Here is a 17,694-nt window from a genome sequence, read left to right as displayed (position 1 = left end):
GAGCTAAATGTAAATGATCATTTAGTAATGAAGAGCCCTGTAAACTTTCCATTATTTTCTTTACTGACCCTGAAAATTATATAACTTCAAATAAACACCAGTCTACTACACTGACTCCAGTGTCTTACTTCCTGTCTCCTCATATACTAAAAATGCTTGTAACTAAGTCAGGCACTTCTCTTAAAGACAGTCTCTCTGTGCATAGGATTAATACTACTTTCTGTTTCTTTTAACATGCTTTGCATTGTTTGGAAACTGTACCATGTCTGGAGGTGGAAGAAATGCACATGCAGCTATTATTTTGCGTGTTCTCCCTCAGTATTGGTTCTGAGGGATAAAATCACACCAGCAAATTGTGACAGGCACGTGCCCTTAAGCTTTATTACTTTACTGGGCACTTTACAATGATGGCTGAAAAGTAACTTATTTTTTTTTTAGAATTTTCACACCACAGACGTTGCAAAAGTTGTCAAAACATGTTATTTTAATAATGAAATTCGAGATTATATTACTAACTTCTCAAGATCTAGTAGCAATGTGGATGTGGGAAGGGAAAGGCAAAAAGAGTAAAATTTAAGAAAAATTTCTCCTGTCTGTAATCTACTAATAACAGAGTGGTTTTGACCTGGTGATCTTTATGTCATGCTTGCTTCATTTCTAAGATAAGAGTGCTCCACATTAATTTGAAGCTACAATGAGTTAACCTTTTAACATGGAATAAGAGACACAAATACCTAGGGATACCTCCTTGACCTCTTCCCTTTCTCCCTGACATTATTCTCTTCCCCTTCCCATGCTTTTTCTTAATTTTTTTTAATTATACAGCTTGAAAACCTTTGTTTCAGACATTTTTAGTAAAACTCAGTTTCCGATGACTCCATGACACCTTCTTTACAAGAACAGCAGTCACTTCTTATTAATGTCACTGGAGTTATTGAAATAACGCTGTATGCAGCATGTAAAGCAATTTGAAATCACAAGTTAAGGTGTAGAGTGATTTCAAAGAAGAATGAAGCGATCCTCCTTGGGTACACTTTGTCTGATTGCAGTAAATTGTCTTACCCTAATAGTCCTTTTCTAGATAACAAAAAAGCAAGTTTATTTCTGAAGCATAACAAAGCATGTAAGGCTCTACAGACCTGTTTAGTGTCATCTTTTCAACACAATACACAAGTAAAGGCCAAATGCATGCCTGCCTGTGGGAATAACTATCACAGGAATTTATAAAATGTGACCTGTGCAGTTTTGAGTTAGAAATAGCTTCTTACAAAGTAGTTGCATGTAATATATATATATATTAGCTTTTTACCTATGAGGAACTATTTAATTTACATCTATGAACATTTATTTTGAAATGTAAGACTTATAGTATTTTATTTTACTTTATTATTCACTGTTATTTTTGGAGGCAGGATCACAGTATGTAGCCCTGGCTGGCCTAGTACTCACTATGTAGAGTAGGCTGAACTCAAACTTACAGAGATCCTCTTGACTCTGCCTCCTTAGTGCTGTCATTAAAGGCATGTTCCACCGCACCCATAATTTAGTCTTGAGATGGGGTCTCATGAAAGCAAACTGAGTTTTTTACTATGTTGGTAAAGGTGTGCTCTTGTCTCCACCTCTGATTACTGTTATTACAGGCATGCTTGGTGTGTATTTTATAATAATTATGTTTATGCTATTATAATCAGGAATTTAAAACTATATTAGAGTACTTTTAATATTTAACAATCCTCACAACAGAACACTTATAAAGTCTAGCTTGTTTATGTTAACAATCTACACAGACAGGTATGCGATCCCCACAGCACTGACAAAAGTGTCTTATTAGAAAATGTGTTGCTGCAGGAGCAGCCATCTGCTGATTTACAAATTTACCCTTGAGCCAATGCTTGTATAAAGTGGTGAGTGTACCACTGAAAGGAAAACGTCATCTTGGTTGTTGTTTCGTTGGTTGTGATTGGTTGGGGGTGGTACTGCAGCTTGTAGCCTTGCTTCACCCATGGCAGTCAGGGCAGGAAGTCAAGGAAGAAACCTGGAGGCAGGAGCTGGTGGAAGCCATACAGAAGTGTGGCGGGTGCGTGTACCTGTGGAGGCAAGCTGACAATAACATGTTATTCCTGGGGTTCTTCCCTTATGAACTAGGAAGAAGGTTTGTACATGACCTAGGGCATTCCAAGTAAACTAAAGTGGCTGGCCAGCGAGCCTCAGGAATCAAACTGTATTTGCTTTCCTAGAAATGGATTAGAAGCATATGCCACTGTGCCCAGCATCTTTAGTTGTGTTGTGTGGGTCAAACTCAGGTCCTAAGACTTATGTGACAAACACTTTGCTGACTACTTAATCTCTCCCACTTCTTCTACCTTATCAGGAAGCTAAGCCTTTGGAATTAGGCTCTACTCATTTGACCTGTGTCATTATCATTCCCCTGGTTTAAGTGGTTGATTTTAATGTGTCCTGAGGGTGTGGAGTTCAATGTGTGGGTTTTGAGGGAACCCTACTCTGCAACTAACAGTGAGTCTATCTGTTAAACTACAGTTTTTCTGTTATATGCTCAAGTTTTCCATATAAGACCTCAAAAATCTTTAGTAACACATGCCCAATGTAATTGTTAAGGCTGTACCAATGCTTTGAAGGTGTTGGAGGATTGAAAACAGAACCATTTCCCGTTGATGCTTGAAATGACTGTAGCATTCTGGAAGTGCCCTGAATTTTGTGCAAGGAAAATGAAAAGAGCAATGATAGTATGTATCAGTCCCAAAGGGTTAGTTAACAATTCAGGAGGATGCCTGAGTTGATTAGAACTCAGCTGCTGAATTCAACAGATATTTTTTCACTGGGTACTGAAGAAGCTGGTTATGATGCATACACACACACATACATACATACATATATATATGTATGTATATATATGTGTGTGTGTGTGCAAAACAACGAAAGATACTTTTCTTTGCATGGATGGATTTGAACTCATTTATCTGAATATTTCCTGGGTTTCTAAAAGTAAGTACCCATTCAGTGTCCAGATTCTACTTGTTCAGAGCAGTGACTGGAGACTTTTGAGAGATCACTCTCAGGTATCAAATACTAATCTCAAAAATATAACTTTTGGGAAACTGAAAGTCTTGTATGGTCTTTGCAATTTCCACCTAATATCTGATCACACACTAGGACAGACATTTATGTGTAAGTGTGTTTCATGATATGATATATGGGATCAGCAATCTTGAAATGGCCTAGTATATCATGTATAAGACCTTATCAGCAAGACAAAAATCACACAATCAAAGCTTTCTAGAAGAATCATCACTATTCTCTCTCTATTCTTCAGTAACAGAAATAAAAGTAACAAAGTAAAATTATTTTAAGTTGTGTTTTAAAGAATAAGTAACTCATTTAATTAAATTTTTGATTCCTAAATTTTAAAAACAATCCTACAATGATTATAGTCACATTATAACAGTAGCTGTAAATTCCACAACAAAATAAGTGCATGAACTTCTTAGTCCTAGTGTGTGAATAGTAGAACAAAATAACATTTCTGCAGGATAATTTTAGTATGTATACTATAGATACATATGAAACATTTATTCATTCAATCATTTATTAGATGATAAGTAAACTAAAATATTCAACTGGTCAGCAACACTAAAAAATCTTTTTTTTTTTTTTTTGGCTGCTTACACCACCACATATTAAGTAAATAATTTGAAGCTGTCAGAATTTTCAAGTTGGTCAGTATTTGTTATTGATAAAGTTAAAAAAAAACACATTTTAATAGTTAGAAAGACAAACAAAATAGTACTTGATTTTTGGTGACACTGCACATACTTTGAAATGTAAGTTTCTGTGGCAGCAGTGCAGAAATGAAGATATGATGTAGTTTTAACAAAGTTAAATCATGCTGGTGGTTGGTTACTCTCAAGTGTAAAGTTGATAAGATAAAATTACCCTGCAGGCAGGTCCCTGAGCATGCCGATGAAATATTCAGATACAGCTCACTGTGGGTAGAACCATTTCCTGGGCTTTGATCTCTACTATATTACAAGGAGAAGATGAGCTGAATACATACATTCTTCTCTGCTGCTTCTTGATTCTGGATGTCATGTGACCAGATGTCGCACCGTTTTACTTCCTACCCCTGATGGACTGCAGCCTTGAAATTCTGACCCAAAATAAGGCCTCCTCCCTAATTATCCTTTATTAGGATATTTAATCAAAACAATATGTAAAGAAACTAGGACACCTGGTATATCAAATTGAACATGTCTCAGGAAAGCTAAGGAATTTCTTAGTGACTGTCTAGCTGTGAGGTCAGGAACATCAGCCATAATGAGAGGCAAGAAGTTTCAAGCAGGCGACTCGCATTGTCTCTTTTGCATGCACAAAGACTTCTCACAGGTTGAGTGTTTACCAGTAAATTAGAAAAAACAGGATCTTCCTGTTAAATAAAATTGTGAAATTATGAAAAAGGAATTTGTTTTTGTTATTCCTATTTTCATGGAAAGCATAATTTCACACACACACACATGTTAATTTTGAGAAAGTTATTATTTAGTAGTATGGACATTTTGAGTAAACACAGTCAATAAATGCACACAGCATTATCTCCTCTTCTGGAAATAAACTACTGGCAGAAGCATTTACAGTAGAAATATTCCCAGGATAAATATAAGGTTGGTAGCTGCTTTAAAACAGAGTTCATTTAAGCCTGTATGATTATGTAATGAATAGTCAGTCTTATGTGAAGCAATAAGCCCCAACATTTAGAGTATGAAAATATGAGTAAGTTTTGAAGAAAATACTATGTCACAGTATAATATCCAATATTGGAAGGAGAAGAAAGGATAAGGATGCATTTGGATGCTCGCAAGTATCTTAATACATTATATTGATATTATTTTAATATTCCTTGTATCTTGTCTCTAATGGGAGATTAACCTAAAATTAAATACCAATATGTTTTATTCTAAGAAAATTAATCATAAAACTATTTAAGAGCATTTTTATAATTTTTATTTTTTTATATTAATCACAGGTTATTTACTTTGCATCCCAGCTGTAGCCCCTTCCCTCATTCCTTCCCAATCCCACCCTCCCTCCTTCATCTCCTCCCTGCCCCTTTCCAAATCCACTGATAGAGAAGGTCCTCCTCCCCTTTCATCTAACCCTAGCTTATCATGTATCTTCAGGACTGGCTGCAAAGTCCTCCTCTGTGGCCTAGCCAGGCTGTTCCTCCCTGGGGAAGGAGGGGAGATCAAAGAGCCAACCATTGAGTTCATGTCAGAAATAGTCCCTGATCCCTTTACTAGGGTACCCACTTGGATACTGCACTTCCATGGGCTACATCTGAGCAGGGTTCTAGGTTATATCTATAGATGGTCCTTGGTTGGAGAAACAGTCTCACAAAAGACCTCTGTGTCCAGATATATTTGGTCCTTGTGGAGCTCCTGTCCTCTCCAGGTCATACTAACTCCCCCTTCTTTCATATGATTCCGATTCCCTGCACTCTGCTAAATGTTTGGTTACGAGTCTCAGTATCTGCTTTGATATACTGGTAGGTAGAGTCTTTCAGAGACCCCCTGTGGTAGGCTCCTGTCCTTTTACTTGTTTTCTCCTACTTCCAATGTCTATCCCATTTGTTTTTCTAAGTGATGATTATCATCTTAACCCAGGTCCTCTTTCTTGTTTATCTTCTGTAGGGTATATGCTCACTTAAAAGTGGGTACTAGACCAATAAGATAGGATAAGCATACTAAAATCTGTACACCTTAAGAGTATTTTTAATCAGAGAAGTTGCATTAATTTTGGAAATTACATTCCTGACCAGTAGTTTAAAAAATTTTTTTGAAATTGTAATTTATTGGTTTACATTTAGGAAACATAGCTTATTAAAACTCATTGATTAGTTAGGATCTTCTAGAACAGAAATTACAAAATACACAGACCTATTTGCATACAAATTTACATATACATGTGTTATATGAATTTATTAGAATGGCTTACAGGCTGTGATCTAGCTAGTCCAACAATGTCTGTCTACCAATGGAAGGTCCAAGAATCAAGTAGTTGTGTTCAAGATGCTGGATGCCTCAGCTGGTCTTAAGTATTTGTTGGAATCTCAAAGAAGTAGGCTCTAATGCCAGTGAAGGAATGAACTTGCCAGGGAGAAGTAGAGCAAGCAGACAAAGATGGAAAGCTTTTTTCTTCTATTTCAGAAGATGTGGCCCATATTAAAGGTAAATTTTCCCACTTCAAATATCTGGATTACAACTGGACCTTTCCAATTCAGATGACTTGTTTTATTTTATTTTATTTGTAATTTCTTTTTATTTTTTATAATTTATTCATTTGTATCCTGATTGTAACCCCCTCTCTCATCTCTTCCTGGTCCCAAACTTCCTCTCTCTTCCCTGCTGCTCCTCTCCCCTAGTCCTCAGAAAAGTGGAGAACTCTTTCCTTACCACTTAACCCCCAGCCTATCAGGTCTCATCAGGACTGTCTGTACCCTCTTTCTCTGTGGCCTGGCAAGGCCTTGCTGCCCAGGGGAAGTGGACAAAAAGCAGGTAACAGAGACCATGTCAGAGACAGCCTCTGCTCCCATTGCTAGGGAACCCACACGGAGACTGAGCTGCCTAGGGGCTATATCTGAGCAGAGGGTCTAGGTCCTCTCCTTGCATGGTACTTGGTTGGTGCATCAGTCTCTACAGGACTCTGGAGCCCAGGTTTGTTGGCTTTGTTGGTTTCCTTGTAGAACTCCTGTCCCCTGTGAGTCCTTCTGTCCCCTTACTCTTATATAAAATTTCCTGGCTTCAGCACAAAGTTTGGCAAAGAGTCTCAGTATCTGCTTCAAACCCCTGATGGGTGGAGTCCTTCAGAGGACATCTATGTTAGGCTCCCCATCCTGTTCCCTCTCTTCAGTCACTTCTGGTGCCTATTCTATTTGCCCTTCTGAATGATTTAAGCATCCTCTTTAGGGTTCCCATTGTTATTTACCTTCTTTAGGTCTGTGGATTTTAGTAAGCTTATGTATCATATGGCTAATATCGACTTATAAGTGAGTGTAAACCATGTGTTTTTCTGCCTCTGGGATACATTACTGAGGATGATCTTTTCTAGTTCTATCCATTTGCTTGATATTTCATGATTTTTCTTGTTTTTAATAGCTGAGTAGTATTCCATTGTGTAAATGGGCCACAATTTCTTTATCCATTCTTTGGTTGAGGGACATCAAGATTGTTTCCAGATTCTGGCTATTATGAATAAAGCTGCTATGCAAAAGTTGAGCCAATGTCCTTGCTGTATGATGGAGTTTCTTTTGAGTATATTCCCAGGAGTAGTATAGCTGGGTCTTGAGGTAGTGTTATTCTCAATTTTCTGAGGAAGCACAAGATTGATTTCCAAAGTGGTTGTAGAAGTTTGCACTCCCATCAGCACTGGAGGAGTGTTCCTTTTGTTAACAACTTTGCCAGCATGTGCTATCACTTGAGTTTTTGATCTTTACTATTCTGATGGGTGTGGGAGCAAAATAGAATCTCAGAGTTGTTTTGATTTGTATTTCCCCGATGGCTAAGGACACTGAGTATTTCCTTAAATGTTTCTTCACCATTCAATATCCCTGTGTTAGAATGTTTGCTTAGCTCTGTATCCAATTTTTAAATTGGATTATTTGGTTTGTTGGTGTTTTTTTTTTTTTTTTCTTCTTGAGTTCTTTATATGTTTTGGATATTAGCCCTCTGTTGGCTGTAGAGTTGGTAAAGATCTTTTCCCAGACTGTAGGCTCTCATTTTGTTCTATTAACTGTGTCCTTTGCTTCACAGAAACTTTTCGATTTCATGAGGTCCCATTTATTAATTGTTGAAAATATAAATGAAATGAATAATTTTCTTGATAGATTCCACTTACCAAAATTGAATCGAGATCAGGTATACAAATTAAGTAGTCCTATATCCCCTAAGTAAGTAGAAGCAATCATCAAAAAACTCCCATCCAAACAAATCCTAGGGCAAGACGGTCTCATCATAGAATTCGACTAGACCTTCAAAGAAGAGCCAATACCGATACCCTTCAAACTATTCCACAAAAAAGAAACAGAAGGAACATTACCAAACTCATTCTGTGAGGCCATAGTCACTTATGGCCTAAACCAAACAAAGACCCAACAAAGAAAGAGAAGTTCAGACTAATTTTTCTGATGAACATTGATGCCAAAATAGTAAATAAAAGATTCACAACCAAATCCAAGAACATTTTAGAGATATCATCCACTATGACCAAGTAGGCTTCAATCTAGGCATACAGGGGTGGTTTAATATACAGAAATCCATCTGTGTAATCCACCAAATAAACAGAAAGAAAGGGGAAAAAAAACACATGATCAATCATCTCCTCAGATGCCAAAAATGCACTTGACTAAATCTAATACTTATCCATTTTAAGAGGCTTGGAGGGGTCAAGGATACAAGGCACAGAACAAACATGGTGAAGGCGTGTACGGCAAGCCTATAGACAACATCAAACTAAACAGAGAGAAAGGTAAATCAATCCCACTGAAATCAAGGACAAAACAAGGTGCCATCTTTATCTCTTCAACATAGCACTTGAAGTCCTAGCTAGAATAGTAAGAAAACTAAAGGAGATCAAGGGGATACAAATTTGAGAAAAAGTCAAAATATCACTATTCATAGATAGGATAGTATACATAAATCATCTTAAATATTCTACCAAGGAACTCCTATAGCTGACAAACACCTTCAGCAATGTGACTAGATATAAAATTAGCTGAAAAAAATCAGTTTCCCTCCTGTATTCAAAAGACAAATCAGCTGAGAAAGAAATTACAGAAACCACATCCTTCACAATAGCCACACACACAAAAACAAACAAACAAACATGAAGTATCTTAGTGTAACTCTAACCAAGCAAGTTAAAGACTTGTACAAAAACGTCAAGTTTCTGAAGAAAGAAATTGAAGAAGTTATCAGAAGATAGGAAGATCTTCCATGCTCATAGATCAGTAGGGTTAACATACTAAAAATGGCCATCCTACAAAATTCTACCATTTCCAATGATTTAATTAAGAAAAATCTTTCACTGGTGAACCAAGCCATTTAATTTTTCATTAATCAAAGATGTAGCCAAACAGACAACAAATAGATATCACACTCATAAAACAAAAATGTTCTACAGCTATGAAAACACATTCTAAAATTAAAGTGGATGCTGAGACTCATAGCTAAACTTTTGGCAGAGTGCAGGGAATCTTATGAAAGAAGGGAGAGATAAAAAGACCTGAATGAGTCTGAAGCTCCACAAGGAGAACAACAGAACCAAAAAATCTAGGCCCAGGGGTCTTTTCTGAGACTGATACTACAACCAAGGACAATTAATGGAGATCATCTAGAACCCCTGCACAGATACAGCCCATGGCATTTCATTCTCCAAATGGGCTCCATACTAAGGGCAACAGGGGCTACCTCTGATATGAACTCAGTGGCTGGCTCTTTGATCATCTCTTTATAAGGGGTGGGGGCAGCCTTACCAGGCCACAGAGAAAGACTATGAAAGACAGTCCTGATGAGACTAGATAGGCTAGGGTCAGATGGAAGGGGAGGAGTACTTCCCCTATCATTGGACTGAGAAAGAGCATGAGAGGAGATGACGGAGGAATGGAGGGAAGGAGTGATTGGGAGAGAATGAGGGTGGGGGCTACAGCTGGGATACAGAGTGATAAATTGTATTAAATAAAATTATATTAAGAATAGATATTTACACAAATAATAGTTTTTGTCAGAGAGGTTTATGTTTCCAATTATGTTCTCCTATAACATAAAAAAACAATATTCAAAGACATCTCCTTCATTATTACTTTGAATAATAGTTATCTTAGGTGGTAAGGCTTCAGAAGCAATCATGGAGAATTTCAGTGCTGAGAATTTGAGATAGTCAATTTTAACTATAAACTTCTTAATCAGATATGTTTTGCTCTTTCTCTTTCAATCTTTCTCCATTCATTTAGCTTCTTCCTTCTCTCTGTGCTAGCTCAGAAGGTGAAAGACAGGGGTCTGTTTGGTCTGAGTGGATTGCTGCAGAAGGCAATTTGTTTCATTCTGACTTCTCAGTGTCAACTACATTCTAATTAAAAACTACAAACCATTGTTAATTAAATATAAAACTATAAAGTATAAAACATTTCTACAAAGTGTCATTAAGATGCTAAACTTATATTTTCTGTCAGTGCTTTGTACTTTCATGAGTTATTTTCTTTGTGTGTTGGCTAATGTTGGTTGTTCCCTTCACACACCTGGAAGAGACCCTTAGTTGCAGAAATGCTTTCATAAGCTTAGCTTTTGAGCATGTCATATTTGTAAGCATTTTCCTTATTATTGATTGACTTGGAAAGGTACAGGCAATACTGAAGGTGCCACTTATGGACTGATGGCCATAAATTATATAGGAGGAGTAGCTAAATGTACATTGGAAAGCAAGTTAGTAAGCTGGGTTTCTTCATGTTTATGGATTCAAGCTCCTGCCTTTCTTTGTTGCCTTGGTGTCCCTGCATGACGGACTGTGGAAGTCAAAATAACCCTTTTCTTCCTTAAGCTACTTTTGGCCATGCTATGTACCCTGGCAACTAAAAATCAAACTAAGACACTTGCATGTGAGTGAGTGAGTGAGTGAGTGAGTGAGTGTGTGTGTATGTGTTTATTTTTATATACATGGCTTATTATTTTTTTAGTATAGATGCAAACTAAGAAAGATTATCCAAAGTGTTTTCTCTGGCCTCCATTTTATTTAATAATAAGTGCTATGGTAAGCCTGTTCTTCACACAGAAATTTTTATGTACTAACACTGTTGATTGCCTACTAGTATCCCATGATATGGATCATAAACTGTGGTATGGAGAATAAGTATGATCCATGTCCTCAAAGCAGGGTCTAGTCAAGGGCACAGTGACTGTCCTTAGCCTACTGCACAGTTCAGTAAACAAGTGTGTGTGATGTTAATTGGGAAGTAAAATATAAGTGTTAGTCAAGTCCCTGGATCAGTAGTAACAATCTACAGGCAACATGGGTGTTAATCTTCCTCTGCTTTATTGCTTAAATGCCCTCTAATTACTTCTACTCTCTGCTGGAAAACAAATAGAAGCAACAAATCATGATTATTGTTATTCATATTAGATTGAGTCACTCTAAGGTGAGTAACAAAAATAAATCAGTTAAGCAAGTTAAAATTATGTGGATTATAGGAAAATGTCAAGATCATCTTCATTATAATTACACATTGTATACTTTTAAATAACAGAATACAGCTTTCCATCAAGCATGGTTACCCCTTGAGAGGGGTAACCTCGGGCTGCTTTCAAATATTTCCTGGAAGAATTAGAGAAGAAAGAATAGTTTAGAAGCAAGCTTCTCATGAGGTCATTTGGAAATGCTTTAGCTGCCCTCTCTTCCAGGTTGGGCTGAGCATGAAAAAAGGAATAATATCATGGAAGATCTTGGAAGGATCATTGTAGTAACTACTGTCCAAAAAGCTTTTCCATTTTAAGTTGGTAGGAAAGGGTAGCCTTTGGAGGAAGCTCATCATCATACTGGGATGCTTTCTGTTCCTGAGAAGGACAAAACAGGCAGAACAGCATTAATCTAAAAGGAGTAAACAGAAAATACTTGGACAATAAAAAAAAATGTAAAAATCTCTAGTCACAGAAAGAAATCATGTATTAACTATATAAAGATGTTACTTGGGAGGGGGGTAGAAGGGAGGAGTTAAGACCTGTAATTAAGCAAGGGACATTCATATCACACTCTCTTCTCCTAAGGTTCAGGAAATATCAAAGAAGGATTATAAGAGCCATAGGTCACAGAGGAATGGGCTAAAAGGGTGTCTTCTAAACATGTCAGAACTGTTACATTGTAGTCTCAAAGCAGCTATGATTGCCCAGTGCTACAGTAGCTGACCTGAAACTAAACAAACATCAGCACTGGACTAGGTAGATGATTTAAAATGAAATCAAAACCAACCAACCAAACAAACAAACAAACAAAAAAACGAGGACATGAAGCTGGAAGGGGACTTGACAGGGGATCAAGAATGAGCTGAAAAACTGAGCAGATATGATCTAAATACATTGTATGTATGTATAATATTTTCAAAGGTAAGTATCACATACTATATTTACGATAAAAATAAAACAAGAAAATTCATCCATGTACCATTCACATTGTTGTATATGCTGATGGTAATTAGTATAGTAAGACTTTGTTGACCTGACCCAAACCTAGAATTACTTGAATCTCAATTGAAGAGCTGTCTCCATAAGAATGGTCTTTGGGCATTTCTATGAGATATTTTCTTAGTTGCTACACAATAAAGGAGGGTCAAGCCCACTGTGGGCATTGCCATCCATGGCCAGGTGGTAATGAGCTGTTTAAGAAAGGTAAATGAGCAAGTCAGTGGGACAAACTCAGCAAGCAAATTTCCCTCGGTCTCTTCTTCAATTTCTCACTCTCCAGTTATGGAAAACAAAACATCAAAGTGAATGTTTTTTAATGTCGAAAGACTTGTGAATCATTCCATTTGCAGCCAATAGGGAGCAGTGACATGTGAGCATCTAGTGTGTACAATGCTTTCAACTGTTTGTTTGCCTCTTTAGATTTCCTTACTGGAAAAAGCCGGCTTTGGAGGTGCTCTTCTCTACACTGATCCTTGTGATATACCAAAGCCTGCAGATCTAAGCTCTGAGTCCTTTATGGTGACACTAAATCCAGGAGGAGACCCATCTACACCTGGATACCCAAGTCTTGGTAAGCTTATTCTTATAAGCCATATACATAAGCCATATACATCTTAAGCATTGTCTAATCCTGTTTCTGTGTAGACATACTACAATTATCAAAACAATTTAAATAATGCTCAAATAATTTTAGTAAAGGATTATAGACTTTACAAAATATCTCCAATTTGTCCATTAGTTTGTTGTTGTTCATTTGTTTATATGCTGTCTTAGATCTTGAAATCAAGCCTGCATTTAGTCGCCATATTCTTTAATTCTCTCCATTCTATAATATTCTCAAAGTAATTTTTTTTCTATTCTTGACACTTGACCTGTTGTTTTGTAGCAATCCCTTTTGTCAACCTGTCAAGCACCTTCTAATTAGTAGATTGTACCTAATGCCTTTTGTATAGATTTCATTCCCTTTTGATGTCTATCAAAAGGAACCTATGATTGATAGGTTTCAGTTCCATGACGCTACCCCTTGTCCCCAGTTTTGCGACATTTGACAGTTTTCTCTGTTGTTAGTTTCCTTTGGGATCACCATGCATGGCAATGGTGAAGATGTTTAACCTTTTTTTTTTTTTTTTACCTTTGCCCCCTTATTTTTAAAATTGATTAATTTATTTAGTTATTACAACTTATTCACTTTGTATCCCCACTATAGCTTCCTGCCCCATCTCCTCTTATTCCTACCCACCCTCTTTCTTCTCTCCCTATGCCCTTTCCCTAATTCCCTGAAAGGGGATTACAGCTTCCCTTTCTATCTGACCCTAGCCTATCAGGTCTCATGAAGGCTGGCTGCATCATCTTCCTCTGTGGTCTGGCAAGGTTGTACCCCTAGGGGGAGGTGAGCAAAGAGCTGGCAAAAAGTTCATATCAGAGACAGCCCCTGACCCCCCCCCCCCCATACTAGGGAACTCACTTGGAAACTGAACAGGCAGTCTAGGTCCTCTCCATGCAAGGTCCTTGGTTGGAGTATTGGTCTCTGCAGGATTCCCAGGGCCCAGGTTTTTTGTCTCCTTTTAGATTTCCTGTCACCTCCAGGTATTTCGACCTCCCTCTTTTCCCATAAGGTTTCTTGTACTCTGCCCAAAGTTTACTATGAATCTCAGTAGTAGGAGACTTGAATACCCCACTCTCAGCAAGGAATAGATCATTGAGACAGAAGCTAAACAGATATATAATGACACTCACAGAGGTCTTAAATCAATTGGACCTAATAGATGTCTACAGAACCTTTCAACCAAACACAAAAGAGTATATCTTCTCAGCACTTCATGGATCCTTCTCCAAAATTGATCATATAGTCAGGAACAAGCAAGCCTTAACAGATACAAGAAGACTGAAAATAATCCCTTGTATCATATCAGACCACCATGGTCCAAAACTAGACCTCAACAGTAACAGAAATAACAAAAAGCCTACACACACATGGAAACTGAATAACTCTCAGTGACAACCAGGTCTGGGAGGAAATAAAGAAAGAAATTAAAGACTTCCTAGAATTTAATGAAAATGAAGGTACAAGTTCCCCTAATTTATGGGACACAATGAAAGCAGTGCTAAGAGGAAAGTCCATAGCACTAAGTGCCTTCATAAAGAAATTCCAGGCATCTTGTACAAGCAATCCAATGGCACACCTGAAAGCACTAGGAAAAAAAAAAATGAAGCAGACACACCCAAGAGGAATAGACAGCTGGAAATAATCAAACTCAGGGCTGAAATCAATATACTAGAAACAATGAGAAAACTTCAAAGAATCAATGAAACCAAGAGCTGGTTCATTGAGAAAATCGACATGACAGACAAACCCTTAGCCAACCTAACCAAAAGGCAGAGAAACTTTAAATGATTCTCATCTGCTATAATTATGACAGGGCTGCTTCCCAAATGATTTGAGTTTTCTATCATTCCTTTACATTGAGGTTGTGCTTGAACATTTTTTGTTGCCTAGGCTAGCCTCATACTGTGCTAATTATTCTGCTTCTGCCTCTTAAACCTTTTAATTTCTGATGTGAGCCATGACACTAGCTAAGAATACATTTTCAAATAGTGGTAGAAATTGTGACCTATATTGTCACAAGGTGAACCACTGTATAACGATTGAGAGTATTATTATATGTTGGCTTGTTAGGTCTAAAGATGAACAGCCTAACAAATATGTTTCTCAATGCCATTTAAGAGGATAATAAATGAAAATTTCTTTTGTAAGCAAAATATTAGTAGAGAGAATGCCTCCTTTTTTCCATATGAAACTCAATATAGCAGAGAGGAATGGGAAAGATAGTGACTATTGTCATTTCTGTCTGCAGCTCCAGCACAAGTATGTTGTATCTCCCTAAATTTGCTTATTATCTGTCTTACACTTTCAGGATTCATTGTTTGGTTGTGGTTGTTCTTTGTTTGTTTAATTACTTGTGTTTCTAGAATAATCCTCTGTAAGTGTTTTGTCTTTTGGGTGTAAAAGGAATAGACTTCAGGTGGTGGATTTTTAAGAATACAAATAGCAGTTTGTACAACAAAAAAACAAGTACTGGATTTGATATTCTTCAACACTGTCAAGGTAAATCACTATGAGAAGGGCTAATTTAAAACCATTTATCAATAATTAGGAACTCTGCTCCAATTTAAAGGAGAGTAAACTCCAAATAAGGAGGATAAAGCAAACAAAAAAATCTAAAAGTTTTGTTTGTTTGTTTGTTTTATTCCTAATGCATGTAAATTAAACTGAATTGTCCAGTGACCACTCTGTGTCACCTGTCTATCTTTATCAATGGTTGCTATTCTACTATTCTCTTTTGGTCTGATATTCCCTAATACCTTACAGCACAATTCAGTATTTTCCAGAAAATGTGAATAAGTTAAAATGACAATAGTGGCTTTTTTTTTTTTTTTTTTTTTTGTAATATGATGGCTAAGAATACTTTCATCACTTCAAAAAGTTCTTACTCGGGTCCAGTAACATGGCTTCTAGAATAAAAATCTTACTCCCAAATTCAGTCCTCTAACTCCATTTCCCAGAAGCCACTTGGTGGAGGAAAGAATGACCCGAAATTGTCCTGTGACCTCCACATGCGCAGCATGCCCCTGCACACCCTGCAAAATAAATCACACTCATTGCTGGCGTGTCTAGTGCAATGCTACATCACTTCAAGTGGGTATTTTTGAGTCAGGACTGTGGAAGGATCCCTGCAAACACTTCCAGTGAAGTGCTGGAATGAGACCCAGGGATTCCACATATAGAGTTGCTACTGACTGAGCCTCATTGCCCAGAAAAGTAGTTCCTGAATATTATTGAATCAGAGCAGGGAAGAAATCGTTTCTAAACAGCATGCTCCCATGTGATTCAGAGAAGAATGTCTTGGGGTCATCACTTTAACAAAAGCAATCTTTCCGATCCTTCCAGCATGCCGAGTGCTCTAAGCTTAATTTTCTGGACAGTAAAAAGACGATTATGCTGTTCCAGTTTGCCTCTCACAAGGTAGTTGTAAGGAAATGGAAAGCCTTGAGTTCCAAGTCAGACCTAAATGGGAACTTTGAAGGAGCGAGCCATCCATCAGTATTCAAACGCACTGGGCTGGCGATTCTGAAGCAACTGAAGTTTGAGAAGCCCTGAGCTAGAGCTGCTTTATTGTACTTCATCTTCCATGTCCAAATTGGACCAGTGGGGCCATGCTCTGAACTGTGTGACCTTGTGCTACTGTTCCCTCAGCATCTGGGCCTTTCATATTTGCTCTCTCTACATCAATCAGGATTCTGGCATGGATTTCTGGGTTTGCAGCCCAATTCTTGCTCTCAGCAGGCTAACAATACAAAGTCCATGTTGCTGAGTAAACAACTTCTTCCTGTAACATGAGTGATGCCTAGGGTGGGGTCTGTTGCTAAGTTAATCTGAAACTATAATCTAATGATTGTTGCTTTAAAAAAATGTGAAAGCACATATATCTCTGATGTGTTATTCACAAAATATTTAAAACCTATCTGCATTGCCCACAAGGCACGCTGGGGTTGGCTACCCAGAGGCTATTTTAAGCTGTGGGCTGGCTTTCCCCAGGGTCAGAAGATTGTTCAAGGTTCCTGAATAAACTGCATTGAGAAGAAAAAAAATATTTAGAATATTAAATAATGAATAGTGGAATTTATTTTGTCAATTCCTTTGAGTTGTGCATGGCAGCACATGCCTGTGATGCAATCATTTGGGAGACTGAGACAAGTGATCAAATAAGTCACTTATCCTTAGCTATATAGTGAATCTGAGGCCCACCCAGTCTGTACTTTGGGACCTTGCATTAAAATGAAATAAACAACAACAATAATAATGTAAGCAATGCTAACACCCCAAAAATGGGATTTATAAAATTTCAAGAGTTAACTTAGCATATCAAAGTTTTAGTTAGTTTTCATTTTTTTTATAACTTTATAGGAATGAAATAAGCCACGGCTTTGTCTTATACTATGATTGCTTTTTAACTGATATTTATAGTAACTAAACATAAGTATCACATAGTCTGTTTTATCTGCAGTTGTGTTTGTTCTAATATCACTTATTAGCTAAGCAGATCCAAACAAAAGGAACTAGAAAGTATGGAATACATACATGCCAGAGAAATAAGAAGTGGAACCAACTTGTTCTTCATTGAGTAATAGTAATATATATATATATATATATATATATATATATATATAATCTGTCTGAAATTTAAATCACCATAGTTCCATTTTCTACTCATGCCTATATGTTAATGATTAGCCTTATGCATGTTACATAGTTTTTATTTAATTTTATTGTTGCTTTCAAATAACGATAAATCAAAATTTTTGCCTACTAGTTCCTTGAAATCCACGCTATTTCTTTCATCTTGACTCAATCTTGAGTATCTCTGTACTCTCCATGCTGGCCTCTGCCCTTTTTGAA

At 37.1% G+C, this 17,694-nt stretch overlaps 1 protein-coding gene across 5 annotated transcripts in view; it reads left to right on the top strand.

The window, feature by feature from the left end:
* Positions 1–17,694, top strand: part of Naaladl2 (N-acetylated alpha-linked acidic dipeptidase like 2) — a 1,327,651-nt gene that overhangs the window by 796,747 nt on the left and 513,210 nt on the right. For all 5 annotated transcript variants that reach the window (XM_060378133.1, XM_060378134.1, XM_060378132.1 and 2 more), the window contains one exon: positions 12,657–12,807. In XM_060378133.1, the coding sequence (XP_060234116.1) occupies positions 12,657–12,807 (151 nt within the window). The remainder of the gene's footprint in view (positions 1–12,656; positions 12,808–17,694) is intronic.

Source organism: Meriones unguiculatus, chromosome 2 (assembly GCF_030254825.1).
Source record: "Meriones unguiculatus strain TT.TT164.6M chromosome 2, Bangor_MerUng_6.1, whole genome shotgun sequence".
NCBI lineage: Eukaryota > Metazoa > Chordata > Mammalia > Rodentia > Muridae > Meriones > Meriones unguiculatus.
This window is presented reverse-complemented; position numbering and strand designations above follow the sequence as displayed.